We start from the raw sequence: 22649 nt of genomic DNA, 5'->3' as shown, positions 1-22649 counted from the left end.
AAGCCCTGGACAGTTTCTCTGAGAGTGATCTTAATTGTCTCTCATAATTGTTCACCTTCTGCATGATGCCCTTTTCATAGTAATAGCGTAGAGATCGGCTGAGCTTGTCATAGTTCATGGCTGGCCGGTTCTTCTGAATGCCCCAACGCCGAGCGACCTGAAGAGACAGGAAAGCAATGGAAACTCATTCCTTGGGTCTAGTGGGTTTTCTCCCAATCCCAGGAGAGCATTCTAGAACTAACTGCTATGGTCAATGATCCATTTTTCTGATCTGATTGGAAAAGCACTTAATTCCCTTAAGACCAACATTCAACAAAGGTGAGGATTCAGTCATAGATGCTAAGAGGTGAGACCTGGAGGTGGAAGAATCCTAGCATTTTAAGATTGCAGAGGGCTTGGCTAGCATCCCAGAGGAAGCAGGCTCTCTACTGTCTCTCCACATATGAATTATTGACCAATACCCATAGACCATTAACATGTTGCCATTAAGTGCTATGGTTTCTGTAGCAGTCAATAAGGAATAATTAGAATGGTCATTCCTGAAACATTAGAAACACACTAGTGAGTTGCTAATGGGCCAGCAGAGCAAAAGTTCAATTCTAATAAGATTGGAGAGGGGCTGGGAGATGTTTACGTATTACAGCTCGTGGAGTAAAAGGGAATCAGATCATTTCAGCCTGCTGCCATCCAATCCCTTGCTCCCAGTGGACTTGCAGAATGGACATTAAAACATGTAGCACCATTATCCATTTAATGAAAAATTAACATGGCTTCCCAAACAGTTGTGAAGTGCATTATATCTAACCCGATCCACCTGAGGTGCAGTGATGGGGATGTAATTGGAACTCTGGGCAAAGAAGCCTTAAAGCAAGAAAACTTACTAGTGGAGTTCAGCAAGACAGTCAAGCAATTCTGCTCAAGTATCTCAACATCCCAAACCCTCCGTATAAGGATGACTGTTAAGGTAGAATAACCTTGGAAATATGAGGCCTTTAAGTGCGTGCAAACCAACGATCATATTTGGAACATTCTGGGTCAGTTTTGGAAACTTAACCCAAATAACTACATTCCTTTAAAAAAAAAAAAAAAGGTAAACATGGAATGAGAAGTAGGGAGACTGCAAATGGAAAAGTGGATCATAAAGCCACATTTCACTTAAAGTATTATTCAAAAGTATTTGGGGCAGAATGAAAGCAACATCTCAACTCAGGATTCAAGATGACCTTTAATAAACAAATATCAGAAATGATCTGATAAGGAGGAAATGCATCTGTCCTAATTATATTACAAAAATTCAACAGTCATGATTCTACTTTCCCTTGTAAGAAACTATGTGAAAGTTAAATTTCTATTTATTTGCTTCGTGCCCCACAGCACACGATACCCTGGTTCTCTGCCTTTCTCCATGTTGCACCCAGTCAACTCTCTGAAATGACCAAAAAGGCAAAATTAAGCAAAAACACATCCCCTGTTTACAGAAAAACAGTTTAAGCCAATAGAAATAGTGGTAAGAAAGAAAAGCTGGTAAATCAATACATGTCCTTTTTTTTCCCCCCAAAAGAAATAACACGATGAAGGTATTATTGAACTGCTGTTGGTCACAAGTGATGCAGGAACCCTTAAAAGAGGCCCAGCCTCATCATTTGACTGTATTGCAGTGGTGGTGGAAAACAATTCTTGACTATTTAACTTCAGCCGTGACCTTTCTTCGCTGTCACTTGATGCGCAGTAGCTTACGGGAGAGAGGTTTTATATATGCGTAGACTTCAAAGCGGTTCTGGTAGCCATAGTTACTGACTCATCCTCTTGGGCCAGGGCCCTGTGATTCAGTAGCCCTCACTGGGGTTGCTCCTAACGCAGTAATCACGATGCGGCACAACTGCAGAGCAGCTGGGAATAACGGCTGCCCCATTTTTGGCGGGTGGAGGGAGCAGGCAATAGCTTGCTGCCAGCTCCTTCTTTCCTTCATCTTTCACATTTGTTACTTTGATAGCATCTTGAGGATGGAGGCCGAAGGAGTTAAAAACAAAACAAAAACCAAAACTCACAGCTCTCTTCCTCTCTTTGTAAGAGCGCAGCCACAGTACAGGGAGCGGCTCTTTCTAAGCAGCACGTCCTTTTAAACCTCCCCATGGCATCAGTTATCTACCACATGTTCAACAAACAACCCTACCCCCCAAAATATTCATTAATGCAGATTCACAGTTAAAATGGCTCCAGATTAAAGCCGAGTCAGTCATAATTGAGAGGGTGCTAAGCTGGATGACTATCAAAAGACATTTGATTAGGGGGCCTGCCAAAACGCAGTTCTAAAACCACAATTTCCATGCACAGTGTAATGGATATTATGGATAATTACCCAGAGTGCACTACTCAGCCACACAGCTGCCTACAATTACGTCCCAAACAGCTTCCTCCTCCGCTTCACCCTTCAAGCTCCCCCCAAGACAACTTCTTTACAGCATTTTTCGAGGAGTTGGTATCTTCCTGACACTACCAAGAGGAGGGGCCCGCCAAGTTATACAAGGATAGAGAGGGGAGAAAAAATGCTGCATGTCCTGGGGCCAAAGCGCACAATGGAACAGAGCTGGTTCTGGGGTTAAGGGAATGGAACATTTCAGAGTTCATGGAATGCTCGGGGATTTCAGGCTGCGGTGGCAAGAAGTACTTTCTGAAGAAACAGAGCTGTTTAATCAGCTGAGGGACACACAAGGCCACCAGAAGACTCCCCTGTGACTGGGCAGCTTGGCATTTATGTGAGCATTCTGGATTAGCATTAGTTTCTTTAAGAAAGCCGGGGTCCTTTGCCATCTGTTCATCATTTTCTTTACCATTGGTCAGAGAGCAACAGATTCAATAACGGCTTTACAAAGGGTCATAACCAGGTTTACCTGCAGCTGTACAGCCTCTGCTTAGGCCCAAGGCAGTGGCAATAAAGTTGTAAAAGCTCCTTTTTGTGAAATGAGACAAATCAAAAAGGGCTGCTCACATGACAGACTTGACTTTCAAAAAGCCTCAGTGAGTCTGGGCGACATGCTTTCCTCAAGCCTCATATAAACCAGGCCACATTATGAGGAAAAGAATGTGGGGTGGATGTTTTTCAGTGTGGCTGGAAACATGGCTCCATTTCTACACGACTTAGCCAAAAGACACCCTCAGGAGAACATAGCAGTACCAAACTTTGGCTTTGAAGGTAGAACAAGTCTTAACAGAAATTGTATATGTAATATACATATGTATATCTTCTCTAACGGCCTTTAGTGAAACCTGCCTTCCTCTACCAGTCAGGATTCTCCTTAAGCCTCCAATTCACATTCTCCTTTGCTTGTCTTAACTTTCAGGCCATTTTCTTCCTCCAAATTTCCTGCTGTCAACCGCTACGCCCACCTGTCCCCTTGGGTGTACTAAAGTGAGCCCTGGAACTGACTGAACAACATCTACAACTGTGTTCCTGTTGAGAGCCCTTCGAGAGCATTGTTCTCACTCCAATCACACCAACCCAAAGACACCGTTTTGTTCTGCCGGCTTAATGTGTAATGCTCAAGTATATGCTACCAAAAGAAGCGTATGTCAGACTTTGAGGGAAGTTATTTCTTTTCCATTTCTAATCTCTAGATTCTAAATCAAACAAAAATCAACCCCTTTGAAATAATGGCAAGCCCAGAGCCTGACTTAAATTTGCTTTGTGATATTTAGGAAAGGGAAGATTCTATGATGTGTCCTCGCCTTTGAAGAAATGGCATTGGTTCTGTCCACTGGCCTTTCTGTCAATCTGGGCAAAAAGATGGTAACAATATTTTTTTCTATTAACAAAATAAGGGAGGTTTTTTCTATTAACAAAATAAGGAAGGTTTGCTATCTCATTGTGGTACTTTAAAAAAGAGATAGTAAGAACTTGATGACATTAACTTTTTTGTTTTTGCTGTGCTGGGTCTTCATTGCTGCGCAAGTTTTTCCCTAGGCGAGGTGAGCAGGGGCTACTCTAGTTACAGTGCTTGGGCTTCTCACTGCGGGAGATTCTCGCTTGCGGAGCACAGGCTCTAGAGTGTTCAGGCTTCAGTAGTTTCGGCCTGTGGGCTCAGTAGTTATGGCTGACTCTCGAGTACAGGCTCAGTACTTGTGGTACACAGAGCTTAGTTGCTCTGTGGCATGTGGGGATGTCCCAGACCAGGTATTGAACCTGTGTCTCCTGCATTGGCAGGTAGATTCTTTACCACTGAGCCACCAGGGAAGCTCCTGTGATATTACATTAAAACAAAACAAAACACTAGGTTTCTGAGATTGACTCATCTCTGATAATGTTATTTCTCTACAGCCATTTTAAATACACCATAGGACAGCTGCAACCTATATTACCAAAAATGTCTTATAATCTGTTCAGATAGGCTATGACATATGAGGGCTTACACCAAAAAAGAGTTGGTATCACTGAAAGAACACTTGAAAGACTTTCCAAGAGAGAAAGCAGACCCTTTTAGAATGTAAGTCTTCATGGCCTCCCTCCCCAGAGTTTGCAGAAGGGTTACTAATACTTTTTACATATTTTGCAGTGGAGAACTTTGCCTGTCCCATGAATAGAAAAAGCACTGTCAAACCCATTGGCCAGGCCAGAATCTGAATGAGAAGAGCATATCTGACACAGTAAAAAAGCTAGATGGAGAACTAAATAGGAACAAACATCAACAAGTCAAAAATCAGCACCCAGTGCTTACCTCTTCGGGTTCTATCAGCTTGAATTCCATGCCTCGGCCTGTCCAGGCAATGAAGTGGGCGTTGGCTGGGTCGTCAAGAAGGGTAACCAGGAACTGCCACAGCTGAAGGGAACCTCGCCTCTGGTAAGGGGGCCCCTCCCGATACATGGTGGGCTCTTGTTTCACTTTGCCTGTTCAGGATAAAGATACATATGCGGTACTTTAGTCTCAAGTTTCTCACCTGATTTGGGCAAATATCGCCAATCTGGCATCAACATGACTGATGAAGGTGCTCTGACAGGTAAGAATTCCAGCTTTGCACCAAACCAGATGGGGCTACTTACCTTCCAGTCTCTCGGGAACAACACAAGTATCGTCAAAGTACAACCGGGGATCCTTCTCATATGAAAAACCTAAAGGAGAATTAGAAAGAACATGTTGCTTAACATGGATCTCTTCTGTGAAAACTCTGAAGGACTAAAACAGAATTTTCTACCATTTCAGGTCCTCAGTCCAATGAACTGCTGTATCTATGCCAGATTGAATTTGGGAGAGAACTTCACAAGAGCCTAGGTGTTTGTGTTCTGATGCAATTGCCCGCTCTGCAGTCAGAATGGCATCGATTTCTGCTATTAGAGCTGAGACTGCAGGGAGGCACTGAATCACCAGAACGTTCCTGCACATCTTACTCTGGTCTGCATGGATCAGTGACTAAGCCTTTATATCTGAAATGACATCTCATCTATTTCAGCTGGCCTCACTGGGGGGATCTAATTGATCTATACATGGCCTTGCTGTTTCCCTTTTAGCAAATATTAATTTCAATATTTCGTACAGCTTGTTCATGCTGCCCACACACTTCATTCAATTATGAAAGAGCTTGGAAGGTAGAAAATGATGCCAACTGAGTAAAGACTGTGACAAACAATAATTTGAAAAGTAAGTTGGAGGTATCATCACCTCCAGACACTGTGGAAGGAATATGAAAAGATATTCCAGCAGTAACACTTATTGCATTGTTAAGAAAACAGGGGAACTGGCTGGCCCAACAACATATGGAAATGGAAATGAAAGGAAGGCAGGGCAAAAAGTGGAAGGTGTCCAGGAGAAGGAAGGATGATGACTTGGCATTCTAAACCCACTAATCTGGGAACTTCCTGGTGGTCCTGTGGTTAGGACTCCAGGCTCCCAATGCAGGGGGCACCGGTTCAATCTCATTGGGGAACTATGCCACATGATAGGGCCAAAAAAGTAAACCTACTAACCCCCTAATACAGGTTCAGTGCTGACTACCAGGTCAGCAGGCACCCTGATGAGGCCAGCAGCTCAAAGCAAAGCCAGTTAATAGACAGGCATGGTGGGACGACACCCTTGCTTGGGGTCCAGGCTATTTCAGGGGTGAGCATCCCTGTGTACTCCCTTCTAACCACATGCTTCTCAAGAGGAAGCACCAGGAGCTCCTGTTTGCACAGTGGTGCTTCCCATGCTCAGTTCTCCAGTCACCTCGTCTGGCATATGGACCAGGCTTATGAGTGTCAAGTATGAGCACTAGATTTTTGAGAGGGATTTTCTATGACTTAAACTCCCTGGGTAAAGGCTCCAAGAAATAATCTGTTCATCACAAGTTCTTCTTGGATCAAGTTCTTCTTGGCAGGATCAGCACAATTTTAAAGAGGCCTGGGGTTGGGAAAACACTGCCCAACTTGGAAACAGATTGTTTTCAGGTTTCATATTATTCATTTTTGTTTCCTCAGCCCCAAGCATTTTTTTTCTCTGCTTAACTACAAAGAAGTATATTTTTATGTAATCCAATAGATACTTATGCTGGACACATGTTTGTGCTAGAGAAGAGGGTAGACAGAATAATACAGACTCGGTGCTTGCAATAATGGAGCTTGCATCCCAACTGGTAGAGACAGATGACAAAGTAGGCAAAGAACAAAACAAAACATGGTGTAATGTGAAGAGCATGGGCCCTGAAGCCAGACTGATTGGATCTAGGTTAACTGTGTGGCCTAGAACAGATTAATCTCCCAGTGCTCCATTTTTCTCACCTAAGGATTGTGGAAGATAATTCCTACCTTACAGGCTTGTTAGTGAGAATTCAATGAGTTGATATATATTCTGTTCATTGACTTATTTATCCTTACAAACAGAGAGCTTAAGAATAGCTCCCAGTACATATGTGTGCAATGCAGGATAGTTAAAAGAAATCAAGACAGTAAGGACTTGCACATTGTGATAAATCTCTCCAGTTAATCTCTTAATAGCACTTACCTTATTCTGTCATGGAATTCTAAGTTTCTAGAGGGTAAGGACCATATTCTGAATATCTTAGCATCCTTATAGCACCTAGTATGTAAGTGCTCTATAACTATTGGAATAAATATGAAGGAATCTACAGTTTTACATTAAAAGATTTAAGAATGCAATGCTAACTTCTCAGGGACTCCTATAATTTTCTAGTTTGGTACTAGGAAACTGACTTACAACAAACTGTCATAATTTATATTAAGAATTGCATAATCCATCATGCTTCATATTTTCTGCCTTGGCTGTTGGGAAGCTATGTGTTTCCTGACTTCTTACATGAATTTTGCTACTCTGATGTTTTAACAGCCTTAATATAAAGTCAAAAGTAAACTACAAAGTTTACACACCTGCCAAAATTGCTATGTTATATTTAGAGCTTTTCTTTGAGCATAATACACTCACAGTATATAGGGGAAAAAATGTAAACCTAGATTAAATTCTAGCTTTGGTTTTCAAACTAATCAGATGAAGCCCTGCCCATGAGTATCGTTTTGGTGTATTTTGTGGTTTCTAGTCATTGCCACATGTGGTTCTCTAAAACATCTGGAAGATGCTGTTGGTTTAAGTGAATTTGTCAGTTGAATTTGCACAGCAGTTGCATCAGTTGTGGTCACAACCATCTAATCACTCAAAGGTGGCAGGAAGGAAGAACCTGTTTGAGGGGCAAAGTGGAAATGAAAGATTCAAAATAGTATGTAAAGATTCCAGGTGAATGCTAAGGCAGGATGGCTATCTTAGTAATCACAGATGCCAATCAGAAACACTTGTCTCACTAACTTTCACGGGCATCTGTGGTCAAGCCTGTATAAGGAGAGAAAAACTGTGTCAAGGTAATTTAGAGCAATTAAGAATGCAGATATCTTTGAAACTAACTTCTTCGATGTGTGTGGGGTCAGGGAAGAAGTAGGGGAAAACACAAGCTCACCAGATAGTGTGTGTGTAGTAAGCAGCCCCAATGCCTTACTAAAAATATTTCCTTTAAGAGCATGCGCCTCTTTAAATGTTGTAATTATGCAAAGTGTTTTCCTCTTTCCTAGTTCTGTCTGCTGCAGACATCAACTGCTGCAGAAACATTTGGGAACCTGGAAGAGAGCCCTACTACACATGTGTGCGCATCACAGAGGTCCAGTAGACAGTCCTTCCTTCCCAGGGCTGGACACTCACTCAGAATATCCCTGGGTGCCCATGGCAGCCACACTTGGTCTCCCTTCCAACCAAGTCATTGGGAGGCAGCCACCCATAAAAATCACTCTAGTGAACCAAATCACTCATCATAACCAGCCAATGCTTCCTAGTGCTGATTTACCAGCTCTTTCAAACTATCTCTAAAACAGTGGTTGTCATCCTTGGACACAACAGAATCGCCCAGGGAGCTTTACAAACTACTAATGCCTAAGCCCCATCCTATAATTTCTGATTTAGTTGCTCTGGGTGAAGCCTTGACACTAGAAGTTTTAACAGCTCCCCAGGTGATTCTAGGGATTCCCAGGTAGCGCAGTGGTAAAGAACCCGCCTATCAAAGCAGAAGATGCAAGAGACGCGGGTTTGATCCCTGGCTCAGGAAGATCCCCTAGAGGAGGAAATAGCAACCCACTTCAGTATTCTTGCCTGGAGAATTCCTTGGACAGAGGAGTCTGGCAGGCTAGAGTCCATGAGGTTGCAGAGTCGGACATAACTGAGGGACTGAGCACACATGCATGCAGGTGATTCTAACATGTAGCCAAACCTAAGCCTTACAACTCTAGTAGTTCTCTAATGTGAGGGTGCATCATGGTTGCCTGGAGGGCCTGTTGGAATACAGAGCTGGGCCCTACCCCTGGAGACTGATTCAGTAAGTCTGGGGTGGGGCCTGAAAATCTGTATGTCTAGCAAGTCCCAGGTGAAGCTGATGCTGCAGGTTTGGAGAATCACACTGCACTAGATACTTACAGAGATGTGCATGACAGGAAATAAGACATACTTCTGAGCGATCGTTCTAAGAAAGAAATCCTTCCCTGTTTCAATGTTTAAAAGAAGTCCTGAAGGTCATGACGTGGTTCCTAAGTTCCAGTTTAGATAGTGTTATCTACAGCTGTATGGCCTCTTTGCATGGAAAAGTAGAAACCAGGCAGTTCACTTTCTTTCTTAAAAGTTAGGGTCATTACTACCGAAAAGGATGGCCGCCCTCACAGGTCAGGAGCATGCCTCAAACTCTGTGTGCAAGATGGCGGGGGATCACAATCAGTGAGCGCTCATGTTCAGGAGCTAAGGAAGGTTTGAACTATGATCTCAAATCTTAGCTTGGAAACTGAGGCACTTTGGGCTTCCTTGAATGTTATAATTTCTTAAAGAGCTACTTACCTTCATGGCTACCGGAGAAGTAGCCCCCTCTCATGTAGGACTGGCAGTTAGGCACTTCTGAAAGAGAAACACACTCCTGTCAATGGTCTCTGCAGCTGAAATTGGCAGAGGGAAAGCCCTTAAACCTCCAGCCCCGAGGTCATGTCTTTCTGGCCTTGTCTTGGGAAAGGGGTAACACCCCTTTTCTGCGCCCCCAACTAAAAAAAATCTAAAATAAGGGGAAATAAAGAAGAGGAAAGAGTTTCTAAACGTGCAAGCTGCAAAATTCCCACTCTTTCCATTAATGATCTCATTTGATAAGCTTGGCCTACAAGATGGGTAATCAGTGAATGTGTGGGTGGGGGTAAAGAGGAACCCCAAAGACAGCTGGAACTTTGTGTTTAACTTTCTAGACAAGAAGCCCAAAAGCAAACACTAGGTGTTTCAAGATGTTACACCTCTCCCTGTGTACACTGGCAGCTGAAGGACACAGGAATTTTCCCAGATGAAAGTATTGCAACAGAGTAGTGACTCCTATGAAGCAACCAACAGGACAAACTTTTCCATGGCATACCCAGATCTCATACAGCCATGACAAACCAGATACTTTCTCAGAACACTATTCAACAATCGAGTCCCATCCTATGTGTGGACTCTCCTATACTTCTATTGGGAGTTCAATGGGTCATTGTATTCAAAAAAGGTCACAAAACTAGAGAAAGGACTAACATGCAGAAATATCCTTTGTCCAGTGACTTTAAGATAACAGGCCTTAAATGGCATCATGAGAAACACTGGGTTAGAGGAAGCACAAGCTGGAATCAAGATTGCCGGGAAAAATATCAATAACCTCAGATATGCAGATGATACCACCCTTATTGCAGAAAGGGAAGAACTAAAGAGCCTCTTGATGAAAGTGAAAGAGGAGAGTGAAAAAGTTGGCTTAAAGCTCAACATTCAGAAAATTAAGATCATGGCATCTGGTCCCATTTCATGGCAAATAGATGGGGAAACAGTGGAAACAGTGACTGACTTTATTTTTAGGGGCTCGAAAATCACTGCAGATGGTGACTGCAGCCATGAAATTAAAAGACGTTTACTCCTTGGACGGAAAGTTATGACCAACCTAGACAGCATATTAAAAAGCAGAGACATTACTTTGCCAACAAAGTTCTGTCTAGTCAAGGTTATGGTTTTTCCAGTGGTCATGTATGGATGTGACAGTTGGACTGTGAAGAAAGCTGAGTGCCAAAGAATTGATGCTTTTGAACTGTGGTGTTGGAGAAGACTCTTGAGAGTCCCCTGGACTTCAAGGAGATCCAACCAGTCCATTCTAAAGGAGATCAGTCCTCAGTATTCCTTGGAAGGACTGATGTTGAAGCTGAAACTCCAATACTTTGGCCACCTGATGTGAAGAGGTGACTCATTTGAAAAGACCCTGATGCTGGGAAAGATTGAGGGCAGGAGGAGAAGGGGACAACAGAGGATAAGATGGTTGGATGGTATCACCGATTCAATGGACATGGGTTTGGGTGGACTCCAGGAGTTAGTGATGGACAGGGAGGCCTGGCGTGCTACGGTTCATGGGGTTGCAAGGAGTCGGACATGACTGAACCGAACTGAAGACTGGGTGCTAGCAATCTTCAGGTATGGACTCAGGTATACTCTGCATGACATCTGAAGGTCTACTGTGCTTCCTACCATTTGCATGATTTTTCTATTTTGTATCAAAGAGTCAGACACGACTGAGCGACTGAACTGAACTGATGCATAAACATGTTTGCTTTAGTAGCTCCTAACTTCTTTGAGGGCAAATTTTAGAAAACCATTCCCCAAAGCCCTGCACACAGAAGGCACTCAGTAACAACTAGACAAATGAATGAGATGTTGAAGAAAGGAAGCGTACGATGTTATGCTCACCTGAATCAACGCAGTAATCCCGGGGCTCCTGCTTGATTCCCATTGGTGACTGGAACCCATGTGCTGGGGGACCAGGCATGCCTGGGACCCCATGTTCATAGAGTGGGTCATGGTATTCTTGTTTGAATCCCTGAGGGGGTGGGGGAGCTGCAGGAACAATAGGTTCTGACATTTGCCGGTGGTAATTAGGGCGATTATCTCCAGGAACTCCTGACTGAGGAGGGAAGGGGTGGCAGGGTTCAGACAGCTGTCTCTGAAATCTGCAAGAAGAAAGTAGTTACACTGTTTAAGTAAGAATAGGATGAATACCTGCTATGATTTTAGCATTGAGGATTACAAATTCAAAGTACTCATTAATGCTTATTTCTGGATATTTCATCCTTTTCCCCAAAATTATATCACACATTTTAAACCTCTTGAGTCAGGGACTGGCCCCCCCCCAAAAAAATTACTATATCATGGTTTATTTTCCATGCGTGTTTTACTTCACACACAGTCTATGTGCGTAGTTGAGCCAGATTATGTATCTGAATATATAAAACAAACTATTTGCAAATATCACTGTCATTAGGCTATGTTTGTTCATTGATTCATTCGCTCATCGGTAGACAGAATTAAAGACCAAAGAGTATTTAACCAGAAATTAACCAGTTAGAAAACATAGTTCTAAAAAAAAAAAAAAGCCATATGTAATAGCAATCAAAAACAAAATCCCTAAGAAAAATCACAAAATGTGTAGGCTATACAACAAAACTTAAAACTTTTCTGAGCAACAGATCTAATTAAAGATAAAATGTTTAGGACTTGGAAAGTTTTCACTCACTGAAAATTATTCTATAAAAACAATGCCTTCCCAACCAATTCAACAAAATGATTCTAAATTTTATTTAAATGATTAATTTTGAAATAATGCTCTACTAGATATTGACAAATATCATTAAGCCACAACAATTGGAATACAAAGAATGAAATGTATGTCAAAGGACTGACTAAGTCACAAACTTATAAGTCAAGAATATTCCAAAATTTTCTACTTGTCAAGGTTAGCATTTCAAATAAGTCTGGGGAAAGATCCCTGTTTTATACCATATGCCAAAATAAATTTTATATAAAGATTTCAATGTGAAACCATGACAGTAAACATATATGAAGAAAAAATAATCTTGGGGGGGGAGGAAAAACCTTTTTATATATCATTCCAATAGCAGAAATCAAGATAAACATGGGTATGTATCCTTGCATAAATTTCTGTAAGTCAAACACCAGAAACAAAACCTAAAGAAAAACAAACTGGGGGAATAATTCTGCAATAGTCCGAAAACACTAGAAATAAGACCCCAAATTAAACTGAAAATCTCTAGCAGCTATAGCAGTGTTCATACGGTTTAATATAAGGGCCATGCTTTGTATTCTTGGTAGCCTATAGAAAGAAAACCTACCCCCAACTCAAGAATGTTGCAAAGCAAAAGAATAAAAGAATACAGATTTTGGTGGGGGAAATTAATAAAAGATGGACATACCAACAGAAAAAAATGGATAAAGAACACAAATAAGGAAATCACTAAAGAAATGCAAATGGTCATAAAGTTCAACTTCATCAGTAATCAAAATAAGTCTAAAAATCAACAATGTAAGCCTATAAGGTCTTACTCTCTACTTTTAGTTTGAATCCCATCAATAGCTCTAAGCAAATAACTTGATCTGAATCAATTTGTGACATCTAGGGGCCAACAGATTTCTAGAACATCAAGATTTAAAATTTTGAGGAAGAGATTCGTGTGCAGAATAAAACACTTTAAATCAGGGCTCTCACTCTGAGTCTTTACTATCTTACCAATAGCAGTACCACAAGATCCTTTATAACAGGAAGATCCCCAAACTATTTTACATACATGTATCCTTTTATACCAAAAGCATCAGGATCTGCCTGATGAAATTAGTGAAACAAGTTTTATGAACTCTAAGGATCAGGCTGGGAAAGGTTGGGGGCGGGAGGAGAAGGGGACGACGGAGAATGAGATGGCTGGATGGCATCACCGACTCTGTGGACATGAGTTTGAGTGTACTCCGGGAGTTGGTGATGGACAGGGAGGCCTGGCGTGCTGTGATTCATGGGGTCGCGGAGAGTCGGACACGACTGAGCGACTGAACTGAACTGAACTGAAGGATCAGGGGGTACTGAATGCTGTGACAGTGGACTGTCAATCAGGAATGCTGATTTTCAAGGTTACTGCTATTTCAGGAAACCCTTGCATGGTCTTTGAAGTAGAAATCTGAAACTTGTGTTTAGGCTTGATATTTGGAATACAGGCACCAGCAACAGGCTGCAAACCTGATTTTGTAAAGAAAATTCTGAAGTGGGCAGGAAAGTGAAGATATTCTTTAGGCTTATTTTCATTAAAGTACCCAGAGCTTATGCCAGCAAGAACAGTAACAAGGGCACCCACTGCCCATGTTTTCTCCCCTCCTGCCTCTACAACCTTCCTAGTACCTTCCAAGGTGACCTCCCCAAATCGCTTCCTTGGTGGCTCTGAGATGGCACAGAACTAGCTCCGCTCTGTAACCAGAGCCAGTGCAGCTGGCAGACCCATCACTTCACTTCCACTCAGCGCTCATCTTCTCACTTTCCAGAATGAAACTCTAGAGTTGGCCTAGTCTGACACCCTCAGGAAAAGGTGCTTCCATGTGGGTACCAGCCAGCAACCTTCATCCCCTCCCTGTAGCATAACTTTAAGGATGTATGAAGCTTATAGGCCTGGGATCTGTGGAACACATTCTACAACTGAGATTGGCTTGTCCTGGTTTGTTTTGAGAGAGCAGGAGTGGCAAAGGGCAGCTTAAGGGTAGGTCATAAAACCAGCATATTTGGAAGAAAGATTTCTCTCCGAGCTTGCTGCCGATAACAGTTTTTATTTGCAGAGATTAGTAAAGTAATTCAGTTCTTGTCCTCAAAATACACTCTGTGCACTTCAACCACTGACCTTCATTTCAACCCCCTTCCCACAATCCTTTTGAAGTAGCTGAGAATGTGTTGTATACATAGTACAGCTACGACAGAGATGCCTGCTGTTTACTGAGGCAGGCAATCATTTTCCAAGGAGGAAAGGCTTGGTTCCTAACAGACCTCTTCCTCCCCCTACTAGCCACCCCGCCCTCCACCCCCAGCCGTTATCCCAACAGAGCTCAGGCCATCATGAGCTCACAGTTGGTGAGCAAAAGGACATTTCTGACTACTGAGCAAGCCTATATTCAATAGGTTACAGATTAAGGCTTTCTCAGTGCCAGTTTATTTAAAGAACCAGTTATTTATTTATTTGTCAGATTTATATAGCGCCTTTCCTCCCAAGAGCTCACCCACGCTACCAACATTTGGTTTACATTATGAAAACCGTTAGATGCTTTTTCTGCATTTCCTTTTTGGGTTCTGCTGCCAACACAGAGTAAACACAATACTTAGAGAAAAAAAGGAGAAAAGTGTGGATTCAACGAAGGCTACACAGTGGCTCTGGGTGCCAGGTGAAGGAGTGAGCGGTTCAGAGGCCAGCTGAAATGATATGGAAAAGTGGCCAAGAAACAACCACCATGTACCTAATATTCCCATTAGAGCAAAGAAAAAATCGAAAACAGAGAAGCAGCACAGCTTGGTAAAAGAGGCTCTGGCTGCAAAGTTGGCACATCCTGGGCTGAAATCCAATCTTTATCACTTACTGACCCAAGGTCACAGAGCTAGTTACATAACTGCTCTGAGCCTCAGTTTACTCATCAGGAAAGTAAGAACAATCAGGTTACTTGTCCCAAAGATCTGTTGTAAAGGTTACATAAGACAAACCATGTAAAGGTCCCAGCACACTGCTAGGTTCTTAGATACCATTACCCTCAAACATCAACTATCCAACGTCCTCCCCACTGCCTGCCCCAAGCTAAATTCAGAAATTATGCAAAATGGTAGGGAAGATCTTAAGGAACTGGGAGACTTTCATACACACAAGAGTCTCCTTGCTACCTAGACAGCTTCTAGTCTCCTTTCTCAGAAAGAGAATGCTGATTTTTATTCCAGGTGGCATCGTGCCACCCAATTTCAATTAATATTTATTCTCCTGCCATATACCAAGAGCCAGGCACTGTTGCAAAAGAAAACCCAAACGCTGCCCCTAAAAGTCCACCAAAGAACTCTGAAACAGCTCTCAGCACTTTGTGTGAGGCCTGTCAGCAATTAAACTCAAATTGGCCCATCTAAACTGTGACAAAACAGAGATGAGGAACCAAGTATGCCTTTTAAAGGCCTAGATATTTGATTTTTCAAGATCAAATATGGAAGGTGATGTAAACACAAGATCTTCCGAGAAGATTAGATGGTAAAAGTATTAGTTTTTTATGTATACAACATTAATGAGTCTAAAGATGAAAAGATTAGGGGTAGAGAACTTTACATTTTTAAAACTTTAAACAAAGAGCTAAAAGTTTCTAGGTAATAGTGAAGTCGCTCAGTCGTGTCCAACTCTTTGTGACCCCTTGGACCACCAGGCTCCTCTGTCCATGGGATTTTCCAGGCAAGAATACTGGAGTGGGTTGCCATTGGTAATAGTATCTGTATCATTTTAGGAAGATTCCTTTAGTAGTTTTCTTTATGGAACATAAAACTGAGTTTTAAAACAAGATTGTCACGGAAGCTAACATTTGAGTACTTTCCCTATGCCAATGTGATTAAGTCACCCAATGATGTGTTAAGTATCTAGCAGTCTCCCATTTTCAGATAAAGAAACCAAAGCTTGGGAAAGTTAAATGCCTCCCTGAGGTCACACAGATAGGAAGTAGCAGAGTTGGGATTCAATTCCTGATCTGTTAATCCATTCAACCCCAGAGCCTATATTATTCATACAATTGTTTCTATAATTGCTTTTAAATACCTTCTTGATGACATTTAAATATCACACAGTCCAGGCAGCTAGAAAACTTAAGTTTGGAAATTCAGAAATATATATTTGAAGAACTCTAGGACTGAAGAAATAATAAATACTTGAAACTGAATTTTTAAAATACCACAGGTCAGAACTTGTGGGGTATAGCTAAAGCAGGACTTGGGTAGGGAGATCAAATAATTGATTACTTGTAACCAGGGTATTTTGGGGAGTAAAAAGAAAAGCTATCAGGATATACTTTCACAAGCTATGTGACCCAGGAAAAACCGAAGGTATGGTCAGCCTAGCCTTAGGAGAAATATTATTTGGTCATGTATTTAGAGTATAAAGAAGCTATAAGTTAGCCAACTAGAGAAGCTAAAACAGAATAAACAAAAAATATAGAAAATTTCAGTAGGAGCAAAAACCAATGAAATAGAAAATATCCAATAGAACAAGCAAATCCAGAGTTGATTTACTGAAACCTGCTAAGACTAACACAGTCTAGATAAATAGAATAAAAAGTGAAAAATGGATAAATAGATGATGCTATAGAGGCAAGAATACACAGAAGAACTGTACAAAAAAGATCTTCATGACTAAGATAATCACGATGGCGTGATCACAGACCTAGAGCCAGACATCTTGGAATGTGAAGTCAAGTGGGCCTTAGAAAGCACCACTACAAATAAAGCTAGTGGAGGTGATGGAATTCCAGTTGAGCTATTTCAAATCCTGAAAGATGATGCTGTGAAAGTGCTGCACTCAATATGCCAGCAAATTTGGAAAACTCAGCAGTGGCCACAGAACTGGAAAAGGTCAGTCTTCATTCCAATCCCAAAGAAAGGCAATGCCAAAGAATGCTCAAACTACCGCACAATTGCACTCATCTCACATGCTAGTAAAGTCATGCTCAAAATTCTCCAAGCCAGGCTTCAGCAATATGTGAACCGTGAACTCCCAGATGTTCAAGCAGGTTTTAGAAAAGGCAGAGGCACCAGAGATCAAATTGCCAACATCCGCTGGATCATGGAGAAAGCAAGAGAGTTCCAGAAAACCATCTATTTCTGCTTCACTGACTGTGCCAAAGCCTTTGACTGTGTGGATCACAATAAACTGTGGACAATTCTGAAAGAGATGGGAATACCAGACCACCTGATCTGCCTCTTGAGAAACCTGTATGCAGGTCAGGAAGCAACAGTTAGAACTGGACATGGAACAACAGACTGGTTCCAAATAGGAAAAGGAGTATGTCAGGGTTGTATATTGTCACCCTGCTTATTTAACTTATATGCAGAGTACATCATGAGGAACGCTGAGCTGGAAGAAGCACAAGCTGGAATCAAGATGGCCGGGAGAAATATCAATAACCTCAGATATGTAGATGACACCACTCTTATGGCAGAAAGTGAAGAGGAACTAAAAAGCCTCTTGATGAAAGTGAAAGAGGAGAATGAAAAAGTTGGCTTGAAGCTAAACATTCAGAAAACTAAGATCATGGCATATGGTCCCATCACTTCATGGGAAATGGGTGGGGAAACAGTGGAAACTGTGTCAGACTTTATTTTTTGGGGCTCCAAAATCACTGTGGATGCTGATTGCAGCCATGAAATTAAAAGACACTTACTCCTTGGAAGGAAAGTTATGACCAACCTAGACAGCATATTAAAAAGCAGAGACATTACTTTGCCAACCAAGGTCCGTCTAGTCAAGGCTATGGTTTTTCCCGTGGTCATGTATGGATGTGAGAGTTGGACTGTGAAGAAAGCTGATCGCCGAAGAATTGGTGCTTTTGAACTGTGGTGCTGGAGAAGACTCTTGAGAGTCCCTTGGACTGCATGGAGATCCAACCAGTCCATCCTAAAGGAGATCAATCCTGGGTGTTCATTGGAAGGACTGATGCTGAAGCTGAAACTCCAATACTTTGGCTACCTCATGCGAAGAGCTGACTCACTGGAAAAGACTCTGATGCTGGGAGGGATTGGGGGCAGGAGGAGAAGTGCATGACAGAGGATGAGATGGCTGGATGGCATCACCGACTTGATGGACATGAATTTGAGTGAACTCTGGGAGTTGGTGATGGACAGGCCGGCCTGGCGTGCTGTGATTCATGGGGTCGCAAAGAGTCCGACACGACTGAGCGACTGAACTGAACTGAACTGATAGAGGTTGTTAAAATAGCACTGTTGTTCAGTTGCTCAGTCACGTCTGATTCTTTGTGACTCCATGGACTGCAGCATGCTGACATTAGGAACAGCTTGATGCCAATTAATTTTATTTCTTCTTTATTTTTAATGCACATGGACTTAGTTGCTCTGTGGCATGTGGGATCTTCCCAGATCAAGGATTGAACCCACGTCTCTTGCATTGGCAGGCAGATTCTTTACCACTGAGCCACCAGGGAATACCATATGCCAATTTCTAAAACTTGTGAAACAAATTCCTAGAAAAATTTGTTAAATTCACTCAACTAAACAGAAATCCAGAGCAAGACCATAAAAGGTGAGGATACTGAACCAGTAATTAAAAATCTTCTCACAAGGAAAATATCAGGCCCCAATGGCTGTACTGGCAAATTCTTTCAAAATTTCAAGGAGTGAAAAACCCCAATTTCACACAAGCTATTTTGGAATATATAGAAAGGAAAATATCACTACTCATCTGGTGAGAATAACCTCAATGCTAAAACCCAACAAGGAAAATATAAGAAAGGGAAATCATATATCATTCTTAATCATAAATACAGATGCAGGAGTCCTAAATACATGTTGGAAAACCTAGCCCAGCAATGTATAAATGATTATACATAACAAAGTTTAGTTTATCACAAGAATACGAGATTGGTTTCATAAAAAATCAGTATAATTCACCACATAGAAAAAGGAGAGCTATTCATTTGATTTCAATAGAGGCAGAAGAAGCATTTGATAGGATTCAACACGTATTCATATTATAAAAGAAAAACAACAAAACACAGAATACTAGGGATAGAAGGAAATTTTCTTCAGCTTGATAAAAGGTAAGACAAAAACAACCCTATTTTAAACATAAGGAAATGCAGGAAACGAGCCCTCTTAAGATGCAGAACCCAAGGAACTCCCCATACTTGAACCATTGTTGTTTTTAGTTGCTAGGTCATGTCTGACTAGAAGTACACAACTCAGTCTGCTGAAGGTTCCGTTAAGCAGCTATGAAACTCAGTTTTGTATAGTAAAGTGAATTTGTGCTGTCACACGTAACACACTGTTAACAGGGGTGCATGGCAAAGCATGTGTCTACAAGTGTGACTCACTGTCAAGTTCTTCCCTGTCTAAAAATGTGAAGGACAAAAATGAACAATTAGGGGTAGACTTGAGAGGAAGGAGAAGACAAAAACTTGCATATATTATGTCTCTTTGGCATCTTTAGGGAATAAGTAGTTTTCTATTAAATCACAATTCTAGAAAATGTAAGCTCATCCTCTAAGCTCTAGAGTTTTGATCACAACCACAGAGAGAACCTTCTCAAATAGGCCATTCACACAATAGACCCTTTCTTGATGACTCTGGGGACGGGGTTCTGACTATCAATTTCAGTGTGATAGCTTAACGCAATACTAATGCCCTTAGGGAGCATCAAGAAGTAGAAGATTTTTTAAAAGGGAGTTTAAAAAAAAATTATTGTTGTGCAAGAACCTTCTCCAGTTGGAAGTGAGCAGGGGCTACTGTCTTGCAGTGCGCGGGCTTCTCATTTCAGTGATTTTTCTCATTGCAGAGCACAGACTTCTAGGCACGTGGGCTTTGGTAGCTGTGGTGCATGGCGCTGAGCTGCTCCGAGGCATGTGGGACCTCCCCAGGACCAGGGATCGAGTCCATGTCCCCTGCACTGGCAGGTGAATTCTTTACCGTTGAGCCACCATGGAAGCCCGAAGCAGACGATTTCCCCATCAGGGGTATCTTCTTAAATTTTCCTTTTTGATTTTTTGCTTCTTGCTGTCACGTGAGTGTGCAGTGGATTTCAAAAGTCCTGTTGATTCGCTAAGTCGTGTCTAACTTTTTGCGATCCCATGGACTACAGTACAATAGGCTTCCCTGTTCTTCACTATCTCCTGAAGTTCGCTCACACCCATGTCCATTGAGTCGGTGATGCTATCCAACCATCTCATCCTGTTTCCCCCTTTCCTCCTGCCTTCAATCTTTCCCAAAATTTCTAGATGTTGCATTTCTTAGTGGAGTCTCTTCAGTTGAACTGTGGGGACTCAACTTGAGATGGAATGACTTTATTCCATATCTGGTCAGTACTATGGGCATAACATAGGAAGATTTTTGTACACATTATAAACAGCACAGTTAACTCCTATGACAGTGGGAAGGTTGAGTGAGAAGCAGTCCTCCTTTTCAAGGAGCAGCTGGTCTTTAAGGATAAATGAAACATGTCTGAACATGCCAAATTACATGGCATTTTTTTCCTCTTTGGGGGGAGGAAATCATGAATATAAATCATGGTTTTCAAATACAGTATTTATCTCCTAAAACAAATTTTCAGTTGTATAGAATTATATACTGACTATATAAAACATTAAGAATATAACTGACTAGATTATATAGTCTTAGCAAACAATCACTGTCAATAAACACATTGAAGACAAGATATTGAACGAAATATGGTCTAAAGAAAGAGGTATACATCATGGCTTTTAAACCTCAAAAGAGCTTGTTCTACTCAACTGAAGGAATAAGGCACTCAGCAAAACAAAAAATAAAGGTGTGATAACATGGGTTTAGATAAATGATGTAGGAATAAAGCAGGATTTTGTAGTTTTAAGAGAAAGTACTGCTAGTTTAAAGAAATAGATGGATAAAATTCAAGGTTGAAATGGATTTTTCAAGGTCCCTTACTTAGCTTTTAGTACACTGTCAGCAACCCCTCTCCTGTAAGCATAACCGAAGTGGGGTACTTATGTTTTTGGTTTCTAAAGGTAGGACCTGGTATTTGGCTATGTGACTTTTAAGAAGTCCTTTAGATGCTCTGAGGTCTGATATATATATATTTTTAACCTGTAAGATAGGGTTTTTTTGTTTGTTTGTTTGTTTTTATCTTGCCTTTGTTACAGAGCTATTTAGAAAATCTCAGGTAAGACTAATTTCCTTCTATCCTGCAAAATACCACATTTTTGTTATAGGGCTAATTTTGAAGTAACATTCCCTCTAACTTAAAAGCACAAGAAAAACTCCAGTTACAAGCTAATCTACTCCACTTTCAAGCAGCCGTAAGTTATTAAATGTGTAGTTACTAAGCTTATCATGCTGCTGCTAAGTCACTACAGTCGTGTCCGACTCTGTGTGACGCCATAGACAGAAGCCCACCAGGCTCCCCCGTCCCCAGGACTCTCCAGGCAAGAACACCGGAGTGGGTTGCCATTTCCTTCTCCAATGTGTGAAAGTGAAAAGTGAAAGTGAAGTCGCTCAGTCGTGTCCGACCCTTAGTGACCCCACGGACTGCAGCCTACCAGGCTCCTCCATCTATGGGATTTTCCAGGCAAGAGTACTGGAGTGGCTTGCCATTGCCTTCTCCAAAGCTTATCATACCTGACTGCAATTTCTATTGTGTTGTTAGTGGCTCAGTTGTGCCCGACTCTTTGTGACCCTATGGACTATAGACTGCCAGGCCCTTCTGTCCATGGAATTCCCTAGGCCAGAATACTGGAGTAGGTAGCCATGCCCTCCTCCAGGGGATCTTCCCAACCCAGGGACTGAATCTGGGTCTACCACACTGTAGGCAGACTCTTTACAGTATGAGCCAGAATCAGACTAGGGATTTTAGTTTGTTTCATTTTTTGTGTGCAATCCTATATCTACAAGCAAAATCACTGGTCATGTTTTTGGTGTATTTTGCATCACACAGATGTCATCTCAATAATAGATAAGCACAATAAGAACAAAATTGAGTACTGGGAACTTGATTCTTAGAAAAAAAAAAAGTTGAATAGGTGTGGGGGTAGAAGACAGGGGTGCACCATGATTTTTCAAAGTACGACAGTAATATTTCCAGGTCCTGCCCCAGACCCACAACTCCATCTCTGGAGTACAGCAAGAAGTCTCAGTCCAGTCCAGTTGCTCAGTCGTGTCCGACTCTCCGCGACCCCATGAATCACAGCACGCCAGGCCTCCCTGTCCATCACCAACTCCTGGAGTACACTCAAACTCATGTCCACAGAGTCGGTGATGTCATCCAGCCATCTCATTCTCCGTCGTCCCCTTCTCCTCCCGCCCCCAACCTTTCCCAGCATCAGAGTCTTTTCCAGTGAGTCAACTCGTCGCATGAGGTGGCCAAAGTATTGCAGTTTCAGCTTTAGCATCAGTCCCTCCAATGAACATCCAGGATTGATCTCTTTTAGAATGGACTGGTTGGAAGAAGTCTACACTACTAATAATCCCCCACTGAGGACTCCTCTAGTATACCTTCAGATTTGATAATACAGTGCTCTGGGACAGAAACCCAAGAGCCCATGTTTGTTTGTGTTTTATTT

General features: G+C 41.8%; 1 protein-coding gene across 1 annotated transcript in view; it reads right to left on the bottom strand.

Moving 5' to 3' along the window:
- ETV5 (ETS variant transcription factor 5) overlaps positions 1 to 22649 on the bottom strand; it is a 60689-nt gene that overhangs the window by 5732 nt on the left and 32308 nt on the right. Inside the window, exons 8-12 of the mRNA XM_055408738.2 lie at positions 11244 to 11503; positions 9345 to 9401; positions 5036 to 5104; positions 4713 to 4882; positions 56 to 157 (exon numbers count right to left, since the gene is read on the bottom strand). Coding sequence (XP_055264713.1) covers positions 56 to 157; positions 4713 to 4882; positions 5036 to 5104; positions 9345 to 9401; positions 11244 to 11503 — 658 coding nt within the window. The remainder of the gene's footprint in view (positions 1 to 55; positions 158 to 4712; positions 4883 to 5035; positions 5105 to 9344; positions 9402 to 11243; positions 11504 to 22649) is intronic.

Source organism: Moschus berezovskii, chromosome 1 (assembly GCF_049115385.1).
Source record: "Moschus berezovskii isolate FMDL1 chromosome 1, NW_MosBer_1.0, whole genome shotgun sequence".
NCBI lineage: Eukaryota > Metazoa > Chordata > Mammalia > Artiodactyla > Moschidae > Moschus > Moschus berezovskii.
This window is presented reverse-complemented; position numbering and strand designations above follow the sequence as displayed.